Source organism: Ambystoma mexicanum, chromosome 8 (genome assembly GCF_040938575.1).
Source record: "Ambystoma mexicanum isolate Mex_15411 chromosome 8, UKY_AmexF1_1, whole genome shotgun sequence".
NCBI lineage: Eukaryota > Metazoa > Chordata > Amphibia > Caudata > Ambystomatidae > Ambystoma > Ambystoma mexicanum.
The window spans coordinates 200,036,160-200,056,812 of NC_090929.1; the positions used below are offsets into that span (position 1 = coordinate 200,036,160).

General features: G+C 48.8%; 1 protein-coding gene across 2 annotated transcripts in view; it reads right to left on the reverse strand.

Annotated features, from left to right (window-relative positions):
* The window catches only part of OLFM1 (olfactomedin 1), a 341,156-nt gene that overhangs the window by 223,903 nt on the left and 96,600 nt on the right, over positions 1-20,653 (reverse strand). Inside the window, exons 1-2 of one of the 2 annotated variants that reach the window (XM_069609603.1) lie at positions 14,038-14,793; positions 3,425-3,574 (exon numbers count right to left, since the gene is read on the reverse strand). In XM_069609603.1, coding sequence (XP_069465704.1) covers positions 3,425-3,574; positions 14,038-14,187 — 300 coding nt within the window. In that variant the 5' untranslated portion in view covers positions 14,188-14,793. Of the gene's footprint in view, positions 1-3,424; positions 3,575-14,037; positions 14,794-20,653 lie in introns of those variants that run through there. The other variant, XM_069609604.1, reaches the window with a different exon arrangement.

Below are 20,653 nucleotides of genomic sequence, written 5' to 3' on the forward strand. Positions count from 1 at the left end.
CTTTTTTGGTCAGGATGGATGCAGTCCCTGGGCTTTAGGCCGAGGATAAGTCTTGCTGCCCTATTCTGGATTAGCTGGAAGGGTCGCAATGTGGAAGAAGGAAGATTCAGGAGGAGGCTATTGCAATAGTCGAGCCTAGAGAGAACCAGGGCTCGGGTAACATTGAGCTTCTGGGGGAAGGTGAGAAAAGGTAGAATTCCTTTGAGAAAGAAGATCTGAAAGTGGGACTTCTTGGCAATGTCCTTAGTGTGAGGCAGGAAGGAGAGAGAGGAGTTAAAGATGACTCCAAGGTTTCTGGCTTCAGACGAAGGAGCAGGGGAGAGCCAGAGAGAACGGAAGAAGTCAGGAGCAGGGGTCCCAATGGGAAGGATCTCTGTTTTACTGCCAATGATAACCACTGTCAGATGTGGGCCTTCATCACAATCCTTATCGATTTCTATGGCTTCTAGGAGCAATGTGGGGCCATATTTTGTGGATCAAGTTGTGCCCAGTAGGCATGTCTTCTACTGAGTGAACTATAATAATTATTATATCCTGGAAGGGGTGCAGTGCACAGGATAATTGAATTAACAATCAGGGAGACTGCATTTACAATTGCAGCAGCCCCTCTAGGGTGCATTGTGTGACCCTGGGTAAATCCCTGAATCTAAATGTGTGACCATTATCTGGCAAATTTGTGGCCAGTTCTGAGTAAATTAAATGCTGAGCATGAAGAATGCTATGAAATGTGAGCATTTAAGTCACTGTCCACTAAGGTCCATTCTACCGGAGGTGACATTATGCAGTTCTTGCCTGGTTTCCTCCTCACACCACTGATTTTGTTTTTGCCGAAGATAGGTAGTAGATGGGGCGAGGTGAGGAATTGAGAACAAATATAGGTTCATGGGAAACAAACTCAATTTTTCAAAATCCTGTTCTAGATACAAAGTAAATTTAAAAAAGCATTTATCATGTGGAAGAAAGCTACCCGCACTGGGCTTAATGTCAACAACCACACAACACAAGCTTTGCTCATGTTTCAAATTCCACTTGGGACGCCACTATGGCAAGCGCCCCCCAGCTGTGGTGATGTGCTGCCAAAAGTTCCATATGTGTGTATGATGTGGTGTTGGTCGGTATAAGGAAGTTATGTTTACAAACCACTTTTGTCTGTAACATTATAAGTATTTGGTACATAATGACAAACAGTGAAAGGCTCAATTGTGATGGCCAGACCACTGGACCAAATCGCGGTGCAGCAAAGGCCGTGGCACATTGGGCGATGCAGAGTTCCTCATGCTTCGGGCCAGAGGAATGGATTCTGGAATGAAGATGGAGCAGGGGCCTCTGAGGTAAGCAAGAGGAGTGTGGGAATGCATGGGAAGAGGTAAGGGTAGAGGTTGTGGGGCCGTGCAGCCAGACCCTCCTGAAATGGATGAAGGGAGGGGGGAAGTGAAAGAGAGACCTTGCCGGGTAGCCTTCACCAGGCCGCCTTCCACAATGTCCTCTACAGGCTTCAGATTCTGCAGCACTGAAGGAAATGGGAGCACTGTCTGTACACATTGTACCTGGACCCTCCAATACCAGCATCTCCCAAGTCCAACAGTCACTATTCCTCTCCTAAGAAGAAGAGAAGGGTTTCACCAGCAGTACTCCTCGCTGATGACACCCAATGAGTCCAAATCATGTCTCTGGGTGCTGAAGGGATGGGACCTAGCAGTTTCATGTCTCTGGGTGCTGAAGGGATGGGACCTAGCAGTTTCATGTCTCTGGGTGCTGAAGGGATGGGACCTAGCAGTTTCATGTCTCTGGGTGCTGAAGGAATGGGACCTAGCAGTTTCATGTCTCTGGGTGCTGAAGGGATGGGACCTAGCAGTTTGGACTGGACTGGCCCTTTAGGGGTAGGATCAAGGTTGATTTGCATATGGTTGTTCCCTTTTCTGTAATGGCTTAGCAGGCTGAAGAACAATTGTCTGGAGGGTTGTCCAAAGCAATTGCCAGAGGTTAAGATTAATTAGCCATCACCTCTTTTGTTTTGCACCAGTAGACGGGCAACAGCAGCATTTTGGTCAATTCTCAGCAAACGAAAGAAACGCGACTAGAAAGAGTTCAGCCCTGGCCTTTCATATGCTTCTGCTCGCTCAGCAAGCCCACCTGCCTGAGTTTCAAACTGTGCATCCAGGCGCTACAGTAAAGGGACAATGTTTTCTCTGCCCACTTAACAACTCTAGTTTTAAGTTACCTCTAGTGATCCTTTTAGTTGTTGTAGAAATGCAAAATCATTTCCCATTGGTTGCTGGTTGAATAACTTTCCCGCTTCGACTAATGACTTCTGTCACCTGTGACTGTTGGCTGAATATACATGGAATACATAGCATATGATGGTATGTCAAAGAATAGCAGTGAATAATCGAGTATAAAAAGGTTGGGTATTACGGAACTACTCAATATGCAGCAGAATATCTATGATGCAAGAAAGAATGTTAGTGGAACATTTTTGTGGAAGTGGGTCATCATCAAGTGGGTCAACGGGGGGTGCTGAATCTATGAAAATAAGCAACACAAGTGGAACACACAATCGCTGCCACCATTCGGAAGGGGCTTCAGCACCACCAGCACCTCCGACTGCCACTCCTAAGACACAAAATGGCTTTTGGCAGAAAAGATTTATAAAATTAGGATCTAGGAACAGAATAAAAGGTTGGCACCTTGTATTGACAGAAGGAATGCTGATTACGTAGATTGACTCTTGCTCGTGCTGGCAATGTCTTGTTTACAGTAACAGGATACTTATCAGGAAGGCGTGTGTAAAGGTTAACAAAAATCAACAAGCAGGACCAAAATTCAACATGGGCCTATGTGTCTGAACCTTTCAAACATGTCTGATGCGACAATAAACATGCAAACAACATCATAAACATCTAAACACCATCAAACATTCAATATACATGGCTGTGTACTGAAACATGCTATTATGACATTCGATCATGTTAGGTCAAAAATTCAAAGTCCAAGTCCTCAACACCCAAATATGTGCAATAAAACATTAATGTGACCCCTTCCGAACATTGGGCATTCAAAAATTCCACTTCAGGCTTTCATCATTCCAACATGAGCATTGAAACATACCTGATCAAACGCTCAACAACAACAAAAAAAAGCATTCAAATATTCAGCAAACACACATGATTATTCACACATTCCAAATCCATTCATGTGCCCCTGAAGAAGTGAATAGGTGTATTCACTCAGCAAACATTTATCATTCAACATGTAAACATGCCCACCGAGCCACGCAACATCCACACATGCCATGCAATTGTGTACTTTTCCAGAGAGTGCTTTCAAACATACAGGCCAGATCAAGAGCCTTCTCGCCGGGAAGAAGCATGCCCCCGAATATCCCACTCCCCTCCCAAATGGCACTTTTCTGGGCACAGGTTACCTTCTCTAGAAGCTGCCTCAGCTGCTTCGTCCTGGCATCTCTGGAGCACATGGTCTGCTGGGGTGCCACCACCGTGCATATGCATCGCCCTTCACTGTCCTGGGCAGAGCTGTACACTTGCCAGCTTTCTTCTGGGTTGGCTGGCAACACCTGGAGGCACAAGAAACATGGAGAGGGGAGAACAGAGACAGTATTAGAAAGGTATCAAGCATGCAGGCAGTCACAGACAGGATGGGACTCCCAGACCCACCTACTCAGCCATTGTCCTACAGTTCACGTTTGCCACAAGCCATACATTGTCTCCAGCTTTGCCCTCGTTTCATCACCTCTAAGGAGCCCCTGTTCCAACGAATGAATTCTTCAATCCTGACTAACCATAGCTCACACGCTCATTGCATGTACTTGGGACAGGTCAGACAGAACATGGAACCGCACAAGTGGACGGTCAATGGAGATCAAGCGGGGAAATATATTTTTTTTAAACAATGAACATTGAAAAAATAATAATTAGTCTTATTGATCATAAAGACTTCGTCACGTTGACACCGTTTACGCAAATGTAAAATACATGATTAAGATTATGTACGTTTTTATCCCCCCCTCCCCCTTGACATGGTGTTTCCAAGGCATTTTTTTTTCAAGGCCGGTCCTCAAGAGCCAAAGCCACTCCATGGGTCCGATTTGGCATGCAGGCTCTATGTGTTCTGCACATGCACAACATGCAGTTGCACGAGCTGAATCTAAACGGGTGGCATGTACATGATCCGCGATGAACTGTGCATATGTTCATTGTAAGACGCCTGGCTTTCGTCTAGGGGGTCTTAAGTCTTTGGAGGCGGTTCTCAAGGAAGAAAAGGTGCTACATAAAATGCAATGAAACATGCACCGGACATATGCGACTGGGAAACTTGACTCTGGTGTTTTCTGAAATGAACATTCATTTATGTATAAAGTATGCAGTCTCTGATATTATTCCATTCCTTAGTAGTCTTGCCAATAGCAAGGGCCAAGCGGAGCACGCTTCGGGGCGCTGCATTTCAAGGGCCTGCTGACCAGGAATGTGTTTGCCACTTAGGTAACTCAGGACACCCATTCATTTAGTGCATCCGGTGCACACATACGTGTGTCCGCATCCACTCTGCTGTGCAAATGCATATTCGCTGCCCTGAAGAAGCGCACCCGAAACTGTCAGTAGGGAGCATTGGAAGGGGGTGTGGGGGGGTGGACTTGTGTACTTGGAATCACAACCCACATTCGCAGGATGATTGTCTTTCAAATGTGACCCTCCCGGTGCTCATGGGCAGGTCACTTGCCGTCTCTATTGCCGGGTGCAGGGAGTTTCGCCTCTGCAAAGCAGTGTCGGGTCAGAATGCCAATGTCTGCATGTTGGGGGAGGGGCACCCACTGCTGAAAGTGCATTACAGACTCACTGAGAGGTGAGATGTCAACTGGCAGTGCCACCAAATATTTGCACTTGTCTGGGGTATCTTAACACCCTTTGTGAGTAGTGGAATACGTTCCCACTGCCCCCCTCCTTTTCCCCTCCTGTCCACCTGCTCGCCCCCACCTCAGACCCCATGCCTGCTTCCTTTCTTTCCTCCACTCTCCCCACACTGCTGTGTTTTACAACAGTATGAGCAAGACTGGCGAAAAGACAATGTAAACATGCATTTAAATGACCACCATTAGTTTGTCATTGTGCTCCACAGACTGCAGCTTTAAACAGCCTCCCCCTTCAAATCCTCCACCCTTCGCATCTCCTAAGAGACATTCCGAGGGCAGCAGCCTCACACGCACCCATTTGCCGCCTTTATCTGTACAGACACTGTCTGCTGCCATCCGTGCTTAATTGCAGTAGGCAGCACAGATGTGGTGCGTCGTGGCGTTTCGGCAATGGGCGTTATGTGCCAAGCAGCCCATGTAAATAAACACGAGCAGTCCAGTCCCTGCAAGGTAGCGCAGTATGGTGGGCCACGGGCGTGTTACCAGCAGGGCCCCGGCTCAAATCCCTAGTAGAGGATAAATAAAAATAGCAAACGTGCCCTTCGCTGCTTTCCAAGAGTAGTCAAACCAGGTCATATAAAGGGAGGGAATGGGGGTGGATTCCCCAAAAAGGCAAGGAAGCATCATACCATTTAGCTCCCTTGCACTTCGACCTCTGCCTTATGTGGCCCACGTAAAATTATATATTTATTTTGTATTTTCACCCCTGAAGGAGGTGGAAATGTAAAAATAGCATTGCAGTGACGGGCCATTACAAGCCAGACACAGCAAATGCCTCTTTTGGCTACAGGTGGGTGGAATTCTGAACTCAGCCACGCCAACCCTGTGGCAGTAGTGGCCCCTTGCATATGTGACTGTGTGGAATGCACCTGCCACTTCGATATGCATAGGGATGGGGGTGAGGGCTGGCTGTGGATCCCTTCTGTCTGAAACCTATCCCTCCCCCTACACACACATGCCTGCTCTCTCCATATCTTTATTTCCCTGTCGTACCTGCTAAGAATATGGGATGTGTGTTTTGGAATGAGTGATATGATAACCCTGCGGTCAGGCCTTTTGTGAATTGCTCTCCCCTAGTCCCCGCCCCCCAGGTGTATGCAATAGTCTCCCTTATTACCCTTGTGAAGAAAATGCCCTCCCTTTTGATTTATTTGCAAATCAGTATTTTATTTCGGGTCATATTTGACACGTTTATTGTTACTTGTCTTAATCAGGAAGTATCAGGTAGCCTAATGCTTTTGCAGGGATGCCTTGGTCGCCCTCATGCTGAAATCTGCTTCAGTCTTGTATAGTTCTCACCTTGGTACATGGAGATGCCTTGCGCCGGATGCTAATTGCTATAGCGGGGTCCCTCAACCCTCGTACCCCAGTAGGTGCATTGAAGATCTCACACAGTGCTTCATGCAGGCTTCCTCCAGCTTCTAAGCACTCTAATAACAAAGGATGCCCTTGCCTAATATAATGCAATCCAATTGGTCGAGCTAGGATGGGTGAAACTTGAAGTTGGTCCCAATGAGGGAACCACACGTTCACAGTACATGTGTGCCCTGTGGCAGAAGCTATCATTTAGCGCGTCGGCCGGCCACCCACCCGGGCACGTCCACAAAGAGGAGGAGAAAAGGGATTTGCTGATTGCAGTGGTCAGTCTGGAAACCATGCTGATGTTTTAATTTTAAAGAACATTGGGAATTAAAATAACTTCTGTGCCCTCATTCCATTCCACACGAACACGGCACCATAAGCGTGTCTTCATCAATACATGAGGCAATGATCAATCATGAGGCCATTAATAGCAATACAACATGAAGCGTGGGTTTGGCGCAGGCGAGTAAAATGAGGCAAAGTGGTCAGAAATCTGAATCAGCGCAAGCAGTTATTAGTATTACACTTGAGGTTGGCTGATGAATAAATGCATAGTAGACCGCCCAGCACATGGGCAGGCTGCCTGCCTGCTGAGTGCACATGATCAGCACTGCCTATGGCAGACCGAGCATTGATTGGTGAACGGTGACCAGCGAAGCAGGTAGAGTGGCCATTGAAGGTTATAGAGTTTCCAGTAGATGAAGCAGACTGGCTAGTGAGTGAGGACATGTGATGGGGCGGAGGAGCTAGGATGACCAGTGAGGGGCTAGGTGAGGGTGATCAATAGAACAGTCTGGGATGAGGGATTTGGCGAGGAGTGTAGAGTTATCAATGAGTGAAGGAAGCTGCTCTGTGGATCTGGGTTTTTAGTTAATGAGGAAGAGTGGCCTCATGAAGGAGCAAGGAAGACCATTGAGAGGAGGAAGATGACTGGTCCATGAGGTAGGGTGGCTACTGAACGTGGCAGCGTGATCACAGAGTATGGCAGAGTGGGCAAGGGGCAAAGGAAGGTGACTAGTCTATGGGGCTCAGAGAGCAAGGTGGATGGCCAGTTAATGAGGCTAATTGAACAGTGAGTGTGGCGGAGTGAACGCTGAATGAAACAGGATGATTAGTGAATGAGAAGTGAATGAATCGCGGTGACCCTGGGCCTACCAATGATAATAATATACGTTGTTATATAGCGCTTCGAGTTAGGTACCTGCCACTTCTTAGCACTGCCGTAATAACCGAATGTTAACATGTAATTTGATGTAATTGGATACAAAGCCAATATTGGCTATAAGTATATCAATAAAATCTGAAATAACTTATCATTTCACAACTGAATGGTACTCCCTCGACCTAAAATGGATGAAAAGCAGAGTCGGCCAAAGCCGAGATTCGAATTTGCAAAGTTATGATTGGCTCCGATCCAGAGCTCAGAGCTTGACACCGTTGTCTTTGTGGACAGGTCCACGAGGTAAGCTGTTGGCCTTGAATGCGCAGAGTGGCCCAATAATGAGAGAAGAAGACTAGTGAATACCTCAAAGATTCCGCCCCTGATGCTGACGGACCATATTCACTTTGTGTGTGGGGTTCATAAACTCAATTTCACATAATGTATCTGTCTCTACCAAATGCTGCTTAAGGCCTACTGCTGGGTTCCTGGGTGTTATTTAGAACTTGGAGGCAACGTTCGCAACTGTAGCTAATAAACATATATATTTATATACAGGCATTCCAGTAAGATTGGGTGAGATGTGGAGTAATTTTCATTCTTTTCAGAGTTATTCTGTCAAATTCAGGAAGATTGTGGACCAACTCCCTCATGTTAAGTGGACACTGGCACCCTGATAACAGCATGGCATGTCACAGCTGAACAGCTCCCGTAAAATACCCACCTAGATTTACCTTCGTCCTCATGCCTTCTTCCTCCCCTCCTCGCCTCCCCCTGTCTCTTACTAAGACATCAGCTCCAAAGGATACAAACTACACTTAAAATATGGAAATGAAAACAAGCTGAAATAATACATTGTGGTTTCAAATATATATATATATATATATATATATATATATATATATATATATATATATATATATATAGAGAGAGAGAGAGAGAGAGAGAGAGAGAGAGAGAGAGAGAGAGAGAGAGAGAGAGAGAGAGAGAGAGAGAGAGAGAGATTGCAGTTTCAATTGCACTCATTTTTATTGCAAATGATTCAGCAGGCACGTTAACACACTGAGCTGCGCTGCCAACTATACACACATAACTGCATAGTAATACCTTACTTATAGCATGCATTGGGAACCCAGAATTAACATGGTCATACGAGTCCAATATAAAGGGAGGCTGCTGCATATCCTTTGGCCAGATCTACAGTCCCATTGTGTTCTATTTAGTGTTTTATGCGCTATTGAAGAATCTGGCTGATAAATGACAGTTTGATGTTCTTGGAAGGCTGGTATGGCTGGGGCAAAGAGCCACACACCACAGCCTGGCATGGGAATAATATTCCCCAGCCAAGCCAACCTTTCAGTGGCACCTGCCTGTTGGAATGCCCCTATTCTTATCAATGCAAGGGTCCGTCTGAGCAGTGCCAAGGCCATACTGCAACCACACACTAAATGCATCTAGTATCATGTATAGTCTGGTCTAGATATTGCCATCACAGTAAAGGGAAAATGAAATCAATGATGTGTGCTATTGTTTTCTTTTTTGTCATGCATGTGGCTTCCGGGTGGATGGTGGCAGGGGAACTCTGTTGTATATGGTTGGCTACAGAGCTGCTTCCACCATGTGCAAAGCCAGGGAGCCACCCTCACTTAAAACACGAAAATTATAGGGAAGTGGAGATGGTCTAACAGTGACTAAATTGTAATCCCAGATTCGTAATGTGGCTGCACTGTGTGATCTTGGGCGATGTCCTATCTCCCTGCACCTCTTTCGCGTTTGGGAGAATTGGAAATAAGACAAACATGGTTATTGTGAGCTGCATGTTCCACACAAGGTGTCACAAGGATGCATTTGCTTCAGACAGAGGGCGCAAAGGAAACCTGATGCGGGGCTATTATTAAAGCACACTCAATTTCCCTTTGACATATCTACAAAATGCAGCGTTTAATGGAGTAATAGGATACAGGGCCCTGCCTTCAATCACTGGGCCGGAAATCAATGGGCGCTGCAATGCTACTGCCCTAGGTCCTGAAATAACTCATTGGGGAAGGAGGCGGTGCCGCACGTCCAAGGTCCTAAAACGAGGCAGCCAGGGGAAGCGGATAGGTCGCGCTACCCTGGGTATTGACTAAGCAGCAAGGGCGGTTTTTTCGACTAATACACATAGGGCCGGATTTACAAAGCGTTTTTAAATATGATTGCACCGTTGTCACAAGAGTTATTGCCTTGCTCCCTCGCGCATTTAATATAGACCAATGGTATGCAAACTTTTTGAAGCTGCGCCACCCTTGAAGTAAGAATATTGTTCGAGCGCCCTTTCAGCAAAACTGTTGTCGCCCGCTCCCTTAATGCCAAATCTGCTTAAATGTTCTATTACTAACAGTAACCCTACGCTGTTTTTCCCTGGGCATCTCCGCAGTCTGAAAGCCAGTGATATAGACGATAGTGGGGTGGGGAGCAATGTCCGATGGTCTCGAAAGTGGAAGTCGGTGAGGAGGAAGAGAAACTCTGCCCAAGGGACTGAAAATAGGCAGCCTGTAAAAGTGGGCGCACGGCGCTAGCCAAGGAACTGAAATAGGCAGCCTGTAGAGTGGGCGCACGGCGCTAGCCAAGGTACCGAAATAAAGCATCATTAAGAGTATGTGCCGCGTTGGCACATTTACTGTCCAGGGTCCTGAAGTAAAAAGTCAGCGCGGGGAGGTTTAGCCTTGCTATCTAAGAGCCTGTGTGGAACTAGGCAGTCAGTGAAGACGGGCTGCAGCGCTACCCGAGGGCCTGCGAACAGGACGAGGTTTAGCGCAGCCCTGTGTAAACTGTAGGCTGATGTGTTGCACTGTCCAACATCCTCAACTAAGCAGCCATCATGGGAGTGGGGTGCAGCACTGTCCAAGACCCTGCAGGTTTGAGTGCAGTGAGCAGAAGGGGCTGTGTTACCTTGGGGCAGACAAGGGAGGAGGTTGGGGGGGACATTGTAGGTTAGTGTGAAGGTGACGATGAGAAAACCCAAAAATGGAGGAGACACCCCGATAACTTGGGAAGGGTCCTCCTCTCCTCCCTCCCCCTTGGGCAAGGGGGAGGAATAATGAGAAACGCGCCAAAGCGCTGGAAAAGCCTGCAAAGGGCGAACAAAGGAAGGGGGCGGGCTAAGCTCCATATAAGTGGCAGGCAGCCAGTGGCAGGAAGTATCCAGCCCCTCCAGAGAAGGACGTTGCCCGCCGCAGCAGAAAGCGGTGTTTTGGCGACCAGTGACAAGAGACCGACTCCGAATGAGCCATAGGAAAGCCGGAAGGGTCTTCGCTCTTCTTGGACCAGCGCCTCTTGGGAGCCTAAACGGCGGGGGCGTCTGGTGGTAACAATCAGAGGCTCAGCTTCCCCTGAACAAACAGCGCTCTCCCAACCCAGGAACACATGCGGGGGCAGGCGGGTCTCAGGCACGAAGGGTTGGGGGAGTTGTGTCTTCTATGGACTGTGTTGGGAAAAGGGGGAAGCAGGTTTTGGACATGGAGCAGTCGCCACACTTATGGAGCTATATTCACAGATGTTGGCTGCACTTTATTATGTGTGTGAAAATAAAATCTGCAGCCTTTTATGCCAAAAAGAAAACATGTCTCATTCTGCACCTTACTGGTTGGGAAAGTAAGGGGCCAAGAGGAATAAACAAGAGTAATGTATGTTGACACAATTATGGACAAATGGCCGGGTTATGTGGGTGAGGGAGTGCTCAGCACTGTCCAAGGCCCAAAGCAGTCAGGCTTGGGCTGAGCGCTTCCTGGGACCCTGAAACAGGGGAGGTGGAAACTATGATGCCAGCAAGGGGGAGGGGAGGTGTCTAGGGACCTGAAACAAAGCAACCAGGTGACTGAGGGAGGCGCCACACTGTCGACGCGCAGGACACACACACACACCAGGAAAGGATGACGGATTCATTGCAGATCCGGGGACAATCAGGTTTTGTGTTCTATAACATTCTGTACCAGACAATAACGGGGCCAAATCGGCACGTTTTTTGCCGCTAAGGAGAGAAAGTGCCTTGAAATGATGTTAATTACGGTAGAGCCTGCTGGTAGAATTGTAAACAGCGGCTCCCGCTATTACTCCTGCACTCGCTGTCTGAAGCCGGAGGGCGCTGAAAGGCTGATTAATGACGGCCACGATGTGAACCCGTCAGATTACACACGTGCCTCTACAGAGTGCACTTTGATTTACAGAACCGTCAACATCAGGTTTTCCACCAAATGAACATTGAAACGCAGGCGGGAAATGTAGTTGTTTGCTCCGTTGCTGCCTCTGTGCACATCTGTAGGACTCTGGTCCCAGGCGTTTCCTTAAAAGTCAGTAACAGGAAAACACACGCGTTAATGGGCTAAGTGAAAATCAGTTCCCACCGCGAGAACAATGTACCCTGGACAAGTGCCTCTGCAGTGTGCTCTAGGAGCTACGGAGTCAAATGTGAGACAAGGCCAGGCGAGATGTAATCCCTGCTTCCTCAGTGTGCTTCTGCAGAACGCCTGGGGATTTGCATTGGCTGACCGCGTATACAGTTGCAATCTCTCTATCCATGTGAAGTGTTACCACGATGCCACTCTGGGCTTCTAACTATGTAGGCAACGCTTTTACCCAACAATGTGTGCATGTTCTCCCCATGAAAGAGAAGTTTGCAGGACGGAAATGGCAAGGGCGCGGATCTGCATTACACACCAGCAGCAGCCTGCCCCGAATCCTCAATGACCGACAACGCGGATGAACGTCGACGCTCCGTGTAGCACCTTGAGTCTGTTCGGCGGCGCTATAACTCTCTGCATTCACCCATGTATTCGTTCTATCGTGCGGCCGCATAGCTGAAAGCCAGGCGCATCGGTTATTACAGTCTCGCCATGGAAATATAAGCGCCACATAAACCCAGCAGGTGCCCAGCAAAGGCGGCCGATGCGGCTTCGTGGAGACGTTCACACACCGACCAAAGAGGGGCGCATTAACGTTCAACGCAGAACACACAGCAGACAGCCCCATTTGCATTGAGAAAACGGCGGCAGCCATTGACAGGACCGTCTCCGTGAGGGGGGGGACGAACACTGAAAGTCTGACTGACTGAGCACTTCATTTAGAATGAAAGTCAGTCTGTGTACTTACTCCAGTTCTATGAACGGACCACCGAGAAATATGTCTGCTTTGTCTTTGAATGCGGGATATGGGAGTGGGTGTGAGTGGGTGAGTGTCGGACCCTTTGGAAAGGAGCCTTTTGAAGAAGGGGCGTGTAAGCCGCGAAAGACCCTCTGATGGGCACGATGAATGAAATTAATCCTCCAGGAGCACCCCCATACTACCCGGTGAGGGGAGGGGTGCAATGGCAGTGTGACCGCTTTTAAACTTCTCCGGATGAGTTCAGCGGATGATATCGGGGAGGGGGCAAGGTGTATGGACAGGATGCTGTAATGTGAAGGAAACCCACCCACCACCCCAACCCATCCCGTCTGAACGACAGCACCCCTTGTTGTGCTCTTTTCGTGAGTGTATCCACTCCCGACTCCCACGTGACAGCTTCTTTAACGACGACTTGTAGGGGTGAGTGTCGGCATCTAAACACCCCGGGGAAGGGGAGGAGAAACGTCTTTAAGCACGCCCCCTCACATGCCTTTTTTCAGGGGGTACCTGAACACCCCAAACCCACCACCCCAATACCCCAAGAACATCATAGGTGTAAAAGAAGCACTTGTATTCCACAGCCGCTGCGCGCCAGTGGTGCACCGGTGTAGTGCCATGACCCACCTCAGCACTGCACGGGCCACTTATAGAAACCCGTGGCCGTGGGCGGGGGGGCCGTGGCCTGTGGAGGGCTTCTTATAGGAACGTGTGATTGGCTGCCGGACTAAGCCGTGCACGCCCGTGCGAAGAGAGGGGTGTGGAAGGGGGTCAACCTGCCTTAAGCAAGCCCGCCCTCACAAAATGCCCACCTAAAGGCCAAAGGGAAGTCAGACCCTAAACTGCCATTCTCGGTGCTATTCGAAAGGGAAATGAAATGCACGGTAGGGTACCTAACCAAAGACAGCACCTGCAAATACCGGCACACCCCCCAAAAACGCCACAGCGACATCTCAGGTAAAACCACGGCAAGGCGTTATTCCCGAGTTCGGATATACCCCCCTGACCGCAAACAGGCGTGCAACACAGAGCCTGCCCCGGGCAGAGGGCCTGATAAGCCCCTAAACACACGGGCGCCTGGAGGGGCAAAGCTCTCTTACGCAAGCCCATCACCCATCTGCCGCACATGTGTATTGCTGGGTGGGTAAGTACTGCCACAACCGTGCCCCCCCCCCCCCCCCATTCCTACCGGCCCGAGTGCAAGTGAAATCGGATTAGATACACAGCCCCCTCTTCAATAGCAGAGCCCCCCCCTCCCCCCGCCTCCCACAGCCTCGCAATGCAAAGTCTAGCCCATGTGAAACAGTGCCATCTCGGCGCACCCTCTGCCAATGGCCGCCTGCACACCCCCGAAGTGCCCAAGGAAAGGCTGTCGTGACACCGCAGAGCATGTGGCGCCGCCTGACACCACACGGCGCAGGGACCCGCATCCGCAGCGCTGGGGCTCACTTACCCCTGTGCTCCTGTCCAGGTTCCCGGCGTTGGCGGCGGTCAGCTTGGTGGTGTTGAGCCCCACCAGGGAGGGCAGGGTCTGCGACATCCAGTTGGTGATCATGGCCATGGTGCTGAGCACGACCCCTATCTTCAGCAAGGGCACCGACATCTCGTCTCGGGTCTCCTCCTCCGGCCCCTGCGCCGGGCGGGCTTCATTCTGAGCCAGCTTGGCGCTGCATGGTGTTCGCGGCTCCAGGCGCTGCCCTCCAGCCCCCTACGGGTCCCGGCCGCTTCTTACTGCACATCTTCAGCCTCCTGTAGAGGGCGGGGAGGGCACGGCCGGATCTAACCCTTGCGGTTGCGGGCAGTGCAGAGGGAAGTGGCAATCAGGGCAAGGAAGACCACCCTCCACCCCCTCTGTGCACTTGCCAAGAAGCACGGGAGTGGTCAGCGTGTGGTGGAGGGTCTCTCACACTCTGCACATTGACACGATCGCGGTGGGGGTGGCTTGGATCGCTGGAGCTGGTCCCAGCCCCTAGTTACCCACCACAGAACAGGGACGCAGGGATGCGAGTTACGATCTCCTCTGAAAGGCAGAAGGTAGAGAGAGAGGGGAGGGGGGAGGGAAGGGGTGGGGCCGACAGGAGCTGGCCAAGGAATCGCAATCTGATGTCAGGGATGCGTTGCCGACAGAGACCGCCCCCGCCAGGGGAGAGGACAGGCCCATAGCCAGGGCGGCGAGGGGGGTGGGTGAACTTTAAGTAGTTCTTCAGTCCGGGAAATCAGTGCCCGCCCTCCTCTCTCTCCAGGCACCTTTATAAACCCCGCCAGTAACCCCACCTTAATGGGCCGCTCCTTGCTCAACTGCACTGGTGCCATTATGCTCCATTGCAGCCCTGCTCTCTGCCCGCACTGTGTGCCGTTTACAGACGCTGGGGTTCAAGTATTTGCCGTTTCGTGGCTATTAAAACATCGCGAACTTCATTGAAAACCGCCGCCGGCCTCGCGCCTCGCCCCACCTCCCCCTTACATACCAGTTATTCTGTACAAACCGCAACAGTGCCCCGACCTGTTAAAGGCTGCACTGGGTACATATTTTGGGGGCGGTGTATTGAGTGCATTTTGTTGCATATTTTCGCCATGGGCGAATTGACAATTCAGGGTCGGAAGTGAACTAAGCTATTTGTTTTTACACAATTTACTTTTAGATTGTATTACTCCATATTGGCGATATAAAGCGAAGCAATGTGTCGAAAATCGCGTCCGTGGAGCGTGTTGAATGAATTAAACCTGTTAAGTGGATAGTGGGAACAGAGCTTGCGTTTGTCTGGGCTGCACCTGTACGAGGCAAGGGGGAGATACTGCGGACCGTGACATAAGCGTGTGTGTCCAACACGCGCTCTCCGCCTGGTGCAGCCCGGGCTAAGATTTAAACGCCCCGCTTGTGCGCACGGTGCGGCAGTCGCTTGTCCGCCGCTTGTCTGCTGACCGCATGCCTTGCTCTCATGCAAAAGCAAGGCGGAGAAAGGAGCACAGCCAGCCCCTGTTATGGCATGCAAATAAGAACCGCCAATCGCCCCCCCTCCTCCTCAGCCTAGGTAAAATCGGTAATTTAGCGATTCATTATTACTTCGCTGCGGGACTGAAACCTTGTTGTCGAAACGTCCTTTGTCTCGGCAAAATCAAAAGTTAAAAAATGCAGGCTGAGTTTCCAGGGCACGCATGCCTGCCCTCGTTAAAGGAAAATTGCAAGACAATAGTTGGCGAGTCCGCAGGGTGTTATGCAATTCCTCCGCAGACAGATAATACTCTGTAACTCTTGTGTTAGGGCGCCACCGTGTGGTATTTATAGGTATTGCTTCACTAAGTAAACATTTAAGACGACACTGATTCGAGTGGGGAGGGCACTAAAATGTGTGGGTTGTTGTGTTGTCGCCTCTTTTCTCGGCAACGCTTTAAAAAAAAAATAATGTATACGTTTGCTGCTATTCCATTCCCCTCCAAGCACAAACCACAGAATCTAAATATCCTCCAGGTTACAGATTGCTGCTAGCTCCACCTTTCTCATCTTTGAAGTCGCAACTTCGTCCATCACAACTATTTGTTCTGTTCGGAGATAGCTTCTGAGCCTAATGACAACTCATTTCGATTCAAGGAAGCTTGATTGGCATGACCTAGACATGCCAGATCCATATGTATTGCAGTGGCTTTCCACATCAATGGTGCTTAAGGCTAATAAATTGGTTCTAGGTCCAACTTTCCAAACACGGTTTCTGCTGGACTTGGAAAGCGTCGTTTGAACCACTAAAATGCAGTTTTGAAATTATTTAGAGCCTCATTACAAGTGTGGTGGTATTTCAGTGGTAAATCCACTGAAATACCACCAAACTAATTTAACGTTACCGCCACTTGGTCCGGTGTAATAACCGCCAGATTACAAGTGGTGGTAGGAAGTATTAGTCCCCATTTATTTGAGTCCATAGGATTCCATGGGGATTTCAGAAGAATTACCACCAGAGGTAATTTGGGTGGCAGTCTTTCCGTTGATTTTGCTGACTGCCAAAGTTGTAATACAAAGGTGTGTTAATGTGGTGGTAAAGAGTTATCACCATTTTACCACAGTTTTTAACGCACTGCCATACTTATGATGAGGCTCAAGGGGCCTGATTCATGGAATAATATTCACAGTGAATAGGGACTTTGTGTGTCATTCTACGCGCAAGCCACCATTTTGTCCATTCATCGAATCAACTTTGTGAGATAAATCCATATTCTGCAGGGCCTTCGTGCAGATCCAACAAGTCCCTGCATGCAGTTGGATGTGTTGGGCAAGATTCCACATAGAGGGTGCGTTGGGCCTACGCAGAGCTGAAAGTAGGGGGCAGAACATGCAGAATGAGGAAGAACAAGGGAAAACATGGGCATGTCGAGGGACGGCCAGCACAAGTCATTGTGCACGTCCACAACTGCACATAACCAAGTATATTCACAGATCTGACGTGCAATCTCACATCAGTGAAATGACCACACAAAGCTCTCGATCTACTCTCCACTCGAAGGCAGGCGTAAAGACACGGGCATTCACACTATTATTTTGTTTGTTAAAATGTACTGATTCAAATATAAACATGCAACATTAGCACATGAAAAATAGAACACATGTAGGAGGAGGCACTGAGCAACCAGGACAGTTAGCCATCCTATTTGTTTGGGGCTATTGGATTCTAAATCGTGGGCAAGGTGGTGAAGTCATGTCACAGGGGAGGAATTCAATACTGAACAGGAGAATGGAATCCCTACACTGCATGGCAGTTTAAAGATGGTGGGGTGTTGATGAAAAGCAGACCTATGTTTGGGGGTCATTGCAGAATCCATGTGCAGTGGTATTTTCTTTTTCATCTACGTGTATTGGGCGGGCAATGTGGGTGAATTTGGTTTAGCCATCGGGTGAACATGGGACACTCGTGTCTTTTGGTTGCACTTTTGGGCAGCAACATGCATCTATTTTGGGGGAGCCATTAGTGTGGGGGTCCTTGTGCATTTGGGGGCTTATTAGTGTTCGGGGGCTACATAGAGCACACTTTGTGTGTGGTTGAGGGTTGATTTCAGTTGCAGAGGTTCTATTTGTGTGTTTAATTAGCTTATGTCAAGGACAGAGCTTCTTGTACCAGCGTGGGAGATGGGCACTGCAATATTGCTGTGGGGAGTACTTATGTGGAAGTTGTGTGTGAAAGCGTCCTTGTTGGGAAGTGTGCGTGTCTGTGGGATGCATGTGTGTGATGAAGATGGCTGGCGGAGCGAAAGAGTGTGTCTAAGGCCTGCCAAACCTTGCCTAACTGATAGGTGCTATGAACATGTTGGTATTGCTGTTGTGGTGCTCTGTACATGTGTTTAGTGGGTGCTGATGTGTTGTGGCATGTTAGGGGTGATTGTTCGTTCTCCATGTACTTCCACGCGTGTTTGCTTGTGTGCGTACCGGTTGATCTTCTGCTAGCAAAAGTGGTATGAGGAGGTTGAATTACAATCATGTTCCTGTAGGTGTACCTGTGTGGGGCTTCTGTGTGTGGAAGGTATGTGTGGAAGCGGTGGGGACTAGACCTGGGAAAAGCAGGGAATTCATGGCTACGGCAGAGCCTGTGAAAAAGCTGTGCAAAATGGGAGAGGGGCCTGGGGCAGTGGCAAGAAAAAGGGTCTATGGGAAAGGTAAGGGTTTGGGGTCAATACAAGGTGGCTAAAGAGGTTTGGGGCAAGAAAAGAGACTGGAGCGAGAAAAGGGTCTAAGCACTGTAAGTGATTTAAATCCGCACACACCCAAGTCACGCCCAGCATGTAGTGCTAAAATGAAACCTTTATTTATTTTATCTATAAATTGAATATTCTGAACAATATACCACTCATATCACACCCTTCTCCTGAGACCCCCACCACCCCCCGGTCACACTGAACCTGGGGTAGGAAGGCAGTGGGGCTCGTGTCTGACCCCTGCTGTGGGCAGGCAATGACCTGAGAGGAGTGTCAGGTCAAAGCCCCAGCAGTGACCCGGGGCAGCCCTAATTACGCCCATGCTCGCATAGCTCTAGTGGGGACTAAGGTGTGGTTTTGTGGAGGCTCCTTTCACAAATGAGCGGCATAGACACAGTAATATTGAGGGCATCTATCGAAGGGTAAGTGTGTCTGTTTCTGTGGTGTTTCCATGTGGGTTAAGCATGTGTTTGTGTAGTGACTGAATGGATGGAATGTCGTTGTTTAAGTGGGGTGGCTGAGCTCACTCCTGCAAATTTTGAAAGTCAAGTTTGGCTTTACAGAGACTCATGCTGAGGCTAAGGGTGTACAGGTATAAGTGCCTTGTGTGGTTGCTGTTTCCTGCCTTGGTTTACTGAGGTTTGTTTAGTTTTGGAGTCCTCACTGATAACTTAGCTGCTTCCTACCTGCTAATTCAATCAGTTGCTCCAGCCGAGGGTCATTATATTAGAATAGATGGGTTTAGAGTGTTGTCCTGAAAACCATTGGGTGGTGGTCGCGCATGCCGAGTAGACAGTTGGCATGTGGGAGGATAGGGCTCTGTTGTATTAGTATTGCACTGTCTTTTGTTCTAGCTTTTATGGTGCACACCCTTCAAATAATAAGGTTCCGGAGGAGAGTTTGGCTTGCATTAGAACCCAATGTGTGATTTTGAGTTGGTAGGTGATTAGTTGGCCTTTCCTTAACCCAAAGATGTGCCTACCTGTTCTCGAGATTTTGTAGTCGTTGATCTGCCCTATGTGGAGACCCACACAGAAGGCATTGCAGTATTTCAGCCTTGAGTTTACAAGTGGGCCTTCCAACATTGAGTGGTTTTCTCCTGCTATATAGTGTAGGATGTGTTTAAGTTTATTTTGAAAGAATACTCGTGTGATCACAGCGCCAACGTAGGAACTGATACTGAGTCGACACCCACCATGATGAAGCTTGTGCTGCTTACATCAATAATATTTCTCCAAAGAAGGTTGGTGAGGTCAAACTTCGGAGGTATCTTGGAGTGGACGAGGTGCACCAACGGCCAGGGCTTCAGTTTTAGCTCAATTGAGCTTGAGGCCCCCTTGGCCCATCCACATATCTAGGATGTGTCACAGAGGGGTCTGAACCCTTAGGTAGGTTTGTGTGTCGTCAGTGTAAGGGTGGGAGTGCAGCTGATATTTACGTGCTAACTCCTTGTGGGATTTAAAGGGACATGTCATCAGAGTTGTTTCTAATTAAGGGCCTCCTTGTGCAATCTGGTTCCTGTGTTTGGGAAGGATGTGTAGGGGTTGTTTGGGGTTAGCTGAAAGGGGGTACTAGGAGGGATCTGTCTTTGTAAGGATGTGTGTTTGTGCGTGGGAAAAGGTGCCAGGGAGTGGAGGATGGGTGAATTATTAGTGTGTTGGGTGTGGTTAGGAGGCGGATTGTGTGAATAAGTGCATGGTTCTTTCGGCTTGCTGGAACCATAAACACATGGCATATCTACTCATATCAACTCAGATTCTAGCTCTGGGAACGTTAACTTGCAAGGCAAAGCTACAATCATTAATTTTGCATTTATATAGCGCTACAAACCCTCAGGCATCTGAGCGCTGCTTATTATTACCGACGGTGTCTGGTGCTCATTTATGGACCTCGGAAGGATGAACGGTTGAGTTTGGCTTTGCCGGGATTCGAACATGCTTCAGCCGGCTCTGCACATATGTCAAAGCGAGCACTCTACTTGCTGTGCTATTGGACTGGCTATAGTAGAGAAAAAGTAGATTCGGATTGGGTGAGAGGATCTGGGCTGAATGCCCTGGGAAGGGACGTGCAGTAAGCCAGACTGTTCATTAAGGTCTGTATCAGAGGTTATCATTTGTTGGTATAATTTTGTTCCAGAGAATCGTGCCTTTCCTATCCGCCGAGTCAAAATAACTAGTGTGACAGCACATACTCTACCATGAAGCTGGTAGCTAGAGCAACATGCGTTGGATGAAGAACACAGTGGGATCTTGTTATCGAAAATAAAACTGCAAAGTGCAACTAATGGATGTAAACCCTGTTGTGCCCTGTTTTACGTGCACGTTTGCATTCTCTAGAGTAAACCATGAACATTGCACGGAGGAGACTCCAGTGTATATACCTGTATATACGAG